At 36.9% G+C, this 5,000-nt stretch overlaps 1 protein-coding gene across 1 annotated transcript in view; it reads left to right on the top strand.

Annotated features, from left to right (window-relative positions):
* Positions 1-5,000, top strand: part of LOC307259099 (single-minded homolog 1-A-like) — a gene marked incomplete at both ends in the record, with an annotated part of 19,197 nt that overhangs the window by 5,312 nt on the left and 8,885 nt on the right. The window contains 4 exons of the mRNA XM_080038833.1: positions 1,936-2,025; positions 3,180-3,288; positions 3,764-3,849; positions 4,170-4,194. Of these exons, the coding sequence (XP_079894959.1) occupies positions 1,936-2,025; positions 3,180-3,288; positions 3,764-3,849; positions 4,170-4,194 (310 nt within the window). The remainder of the gene's footprint in view (positions 1-1,935; positions 2,026-3,179; positions 3,289-3,763; positions 3,850-4,169; positions 4,195-5,000) is intronic.

Raw genomic sequence — 5,000 nt, 5'->3', positions numbered from 1 at the left:
TGGTCACGCACACACACAGAGCCTCAGCCCCGCTAACATCAGCAGCTAAACACAATGGAGCGAGCGGGGCTATACAGCGCGCTCTAGCTGCTAGCCGGCTACACATTTACACAGCAGCTTTAGAGCCAGGGCCACTGGACTTACACACTTTACAACAAGTGTACAGACTTAAATAGAGCAGTGAGGGAGCTGGCCTGAAAAATGACAATATGGGTTATGGGTTTGAGCGATAGGGCTGTACACTGGCATGTAAGAGCTATATGAAAATAAGATGATTCTTTTGTTATTTTACCTTGTATCATTGTTAAAGTGAAACACTGCAGGCATAAAGAATGTATTGTTAAAGCACTGGTCAATTTCTAGATTGTTGTCTATTGTGCTTCCATAACATGTCTTCTTTCATACTTGTATAAATCAAAGGTCCAACATGTACATTTAGATCTTTATTTGACTAAACCTTGACTGTTTGCATTTATAGATCTCATACATCTTTTTAACAGGCAATTTTCTCTAAAGCACTTACATCAACTAAACTTTCAAGAATTATTCTCAGCAATGTCCTGTTGTGGAATTGAAATATCAACCTCTTAAAAGATGAGAATTAGGCAATTAATACCAGATGACACAATGTTTAAATACAAAATGAACAAATCTTTAATATTTGCAAACATGAGTCAAGACAACAATACAGCAATGGGATAAAGAAATGATTGGAGAATGCAGTCATTCTCCAGAAGTTATAGCTAAATCTATTAACGCACGAACATCAGCCTATACGTAACAGATGTTCAGGGTTGGAATAGTGAGACATAACAAACATACGTTGGCGAGGTCTAGTCTATATACATACTATCTTAGTTCTAACAACCTGACTTTCTCTTACACAAGACTAAGGTCAGAAATGTTTGTTCTATTTTATAAAGATTCACAATTTATGACAATACAATATAGTATAAATAAATTTCATATATTCACACAATATTCATTTCCATTACAATCCTGAAGGTTATTACTGAAGGATTTGTTTCGTATGTTGTCAGTTGTCTGATTTATGAGACATTTCATTTTAAAACACGCAGAAGATTAATTTTTAAGACCTGTACATAGTCATTTTTGATTTATAAAATGAAAAAAGGCAATATACAAGATGTGCTCTGTAAAAGGTTTGTACACCAACAAGATTTGAACTCTGGCTTTATCCAACATCTAGCTGATAGATGTTTAGTTTTTAAGATATGCAAATGGTTGCTTAATTAATTAGATATTACCAAATTGCATATTTATTCATTATTTAAACATGTCTGGTAAATTGTATGACAAAAATTTATTGTTTTAATTGAAGTCATAATCTGGCAAAGTTTCATAATGTTATATCTATATATGTTTAAATGTTTTACTCTATTTACCCACAGGGTCTCGTCTTAATATTACAAATACTAATAATTGCAGAATATTTTTTTATAATATAGGCTACACTTAACCAATAATAAATGCATACATTACAACAATTCCTTTTGCAAACACACATTTGGCAATATCTAACATATTTATTCATTTATTTGTATCTCTTTAAAACACTGTGTTGAGAACAGCCAGAAATTGGCCTAAGAACAATTATAGAAAGTTCTGTAGAAGTTGAGATTTGTGGTTCAGAGTATAGAAAGATTTATTTTTTAATTTTTTTTCGATTAAAGGTGGTTGTATAGGAGACATATACAGACGCAAACAGACAAGATTTAGTCAAATAAACACCTAGATGTACATTTTGGACCTCTGATTTATACTAGCATTAAAGAAAACGTGTTGTGGAAGAAAAATAGTTTGAGAAAACAATATTATATCGTTTCACCTTAAAAGGCAAGAGATTTTGGTCTTTGGTTGGTACCTTATACATCAAAATAACCCTGGGTTTATTGTGTCCGTTTTTTTCCCCAGACATTAGATGGCTTCATTTTTGTGGTTGCTCCGGATGGGAAAATCATGTACATATCAGAGACAGCATCAGTTCACCTGGGCCTGTCACAGGTGAGTTTGACACTTATTTATTTATTTATTTATATATATATATATATGTATATATATAAATATATATATATATATATATATATATATATATATATATATATATATATATATATATATATACCCACACACTGTATATATATATTTATTTGTTTGTTTGTAAGGGACAATGCATATTAATGAACAGCTGTAACAATTACAGATGTAAAAATGCCAGATTTGAGCATTTTGACCCTAGGCAGGCAGAGAAATACAAGTTACAAATAGAATACATACAAATACAAAGGCACAAATAACACAAGACAATAAAAGAGTTTAAAGGTGGTCACTGACTTGGTTTTCCTTTATCCACTGTTTGAGGTGTGTTTTGAAGGTTGCATAAGTTTGTGAGTCTCTTTGTGAGTGGGAGAATATTCCAATATTTAGTTCCTTTGACTGACAGAACAATTTGACCGAATGTAGTGCATGGGACGTCACAGTCTCCTCGGATTGTGGCTTAACCTTCCCCTCTGGTATATGTTGGGCCTGGTGCCTCACAGTTTACTGTAGTTTATCCACTCGTCATCATCAGAACATTGAGAGCTACTTTCACGATACACTTTATGGCAATGCAGAGACGGGTGAGATGGGAAAACCCCAAATAAGCTACTAAAAACTTCCGGGATGGGGCCCATTAACACTTAACATATCGTCACTGTCTATTCTAATTTGAATTCATAAATCAGTGGTATATTGGTAACACTTCAAGTCCATGTGTGACTTTGATAAAGTTTAAACCAATGAAAGGTGTTAAAAAGAGCATTTGAATTGACCACGTAGAGTTCATTATTATTAAATACAGTGTTTTCTTTATTCCTGTAAAATGAGAGTTTTGGACATACAAGGTGTCTACCCCGACAGCAACGATATAACAGAATTAGCAAGACATTCTGCACAAGACATTCTGCACAATTCATAATACAAATAATACAGAGAACAAAACAAGACATCAAACTACAACTCACAATAATAGACACAATTTAAAGAAATATCACCAACACGATCCTAGCATATTGCTATATTACATTATGAGCCATCATTAATCATTTGTTGACAGTCATTTCTTTCCTTTATATTTTCATTGAAGAAGTGTCTGACCTGAATGCTCCTTCCAACAGGTAGAGCTGACGGGAAACAGCATCTATGAATACATCCACCCAGCAGACCACGATGAGATGACAGCCGTCCTCACTGCACACCAGCCTTACCACTCACACTTTGTCCACGGTAAATATCCACACACATATTATGTTGTACTGGGCATTAGGGCTGCACACTTCTTGCTAAAATGTGTTTCACCTGGGGCGCTCCGGATAGAGCACGTACCATAATGGCTCTGGCCTTCGTTGCAGTGGTCGCGGGTTCAAATCCGACTCGTGGACCTTTACTGCAGGTCATCCCCCCTCTTTCGCTGTCTCCCCATTTCAACTCTGTACTATCTAATAAAGCTTGAAAATGCCAAAAAATAATCTTAAAAAAAAATAATTAAAATGTGTATCACCATTTTTCTCCTTCAGAATTGAGATTGTGATTCTCAATATGTTTCTTTTTGTTTTGGCTCAATGAAAAGGTTTATTGCACCCTAAGGGCGTGTTCACACTGAATTGATGAATTGTGCAGCCCTACTGGACAGGCCATGGATTGACCATACAGCATTAATAACTTGGTTTTGTTTTTGCATGTTTTCTTTTAATCTATGCAGAATACGAGATGGAGCGCTCCTTTTTCTTGAGAATGAAATGTGTCCTGGCCAAGAGGAATGCTGGTCTGACCTGTGGAGGCTACAAGGTAGTATGTCTGCTAAACTGGCAGGATGTTACTTTAAGAGAGAGTTACTATGGCCAGTGACTTCCACTTGAAGTGGCATTATCATTGAAGCTCCCCTTTCTCAACCCCACACCTTTTCGCCTTTACTGTTGCAGTCGCCACCCCAAAAAAGTGTCCTTACCCCCCAAAGGCCCATTCTGAGCCAGGAAAAACCCTGGATAGCTCTGCTGCTGTTCTAAGTACATTACCAGTAACAGTTACAAGTTTGATGATTGGAAGCGAAGGTCGTTTTCTCATCAGTGTGAATCTGCTCAGCAAATTGTGTGCAATCTGCCTGTTAGATTGTGTGCTATCTTGTGTGCAAAGGTCACTATTTGTCCCAAACATGTGCTAGAATAAAGGATTGTTGAGTGTCCACAAAGGAACAGGGATCATCCTCCAGTAAGAACGAATGTTGTCACAGAAACAATGTTGTCTTAATATCAGAGGGTTCTTCAGACTGAAAACAAGCTAGCATTGATAGAATGTGATTGCCTCTTGCTCAGGTAGAGAGCAGGTGACCTTATGCTCGTCCTATACAGTGGGAGGCAGATTCTGATTGGTTCATGTAGTCGTCAATCTTGCCTCATGGGTCTGACTGGAGGCTAGATTGACAACTATGTGAACCAATCAGGGGGCTGCTTTCACTAAAGAACAGCACCTAACTCCTCCCCACGGGGACTGGAGAAAGTCCAGACTGATCTTTGGGAGAGAGACACCAATGTGAAGCTTGTGAGATCCAGATGGCCTCACCAGGCTAGCCCATTTGCTACACTCCTCTTCAAGGGATTCAAGATTCTTGATGGTTTATTTGTCTTATGCACCACTATCACAGCAGCAGTCATTGGCAATGACATTCTTAAGTCCCAGGCTCCCCCTCGACAATGCAATATAAAATAAGAAATGTAGAAGAGAAACACACAAGTGAAGAGAGCAACCTGAGACCTAAACAGACACTAAAGAAGTGCAAAGACACAGCGCAGATTCAAGTTTTAGTGTAGAGATAAGTAAGCACCATATTAAGTAAAATGCTAAATAAAATGAAATGTAAACCAAATAGAACACTGCACATGTAACCCCTGTAACCCTGAGTTGGACTAAAGGTGTATTAGACCACGTATTGATGTGTATAC

This window comes from Ammodytes marinus (genome assembly GCF_949987685.1).
Source record: "Ammodytes marinus genome assembly, chromosome: 13".
Lineage (NCBI taxonomy): Eukaryota > Metazoa > Chordata > Actinopteri > Uranoscopiformes > Ammodytidae > Ammodytes > Ammodytes marinus.
Note: the sequence above shows the minus strand (reverse complement) of the source record. Positions and strands in the feature narration are given on the sequence as shown.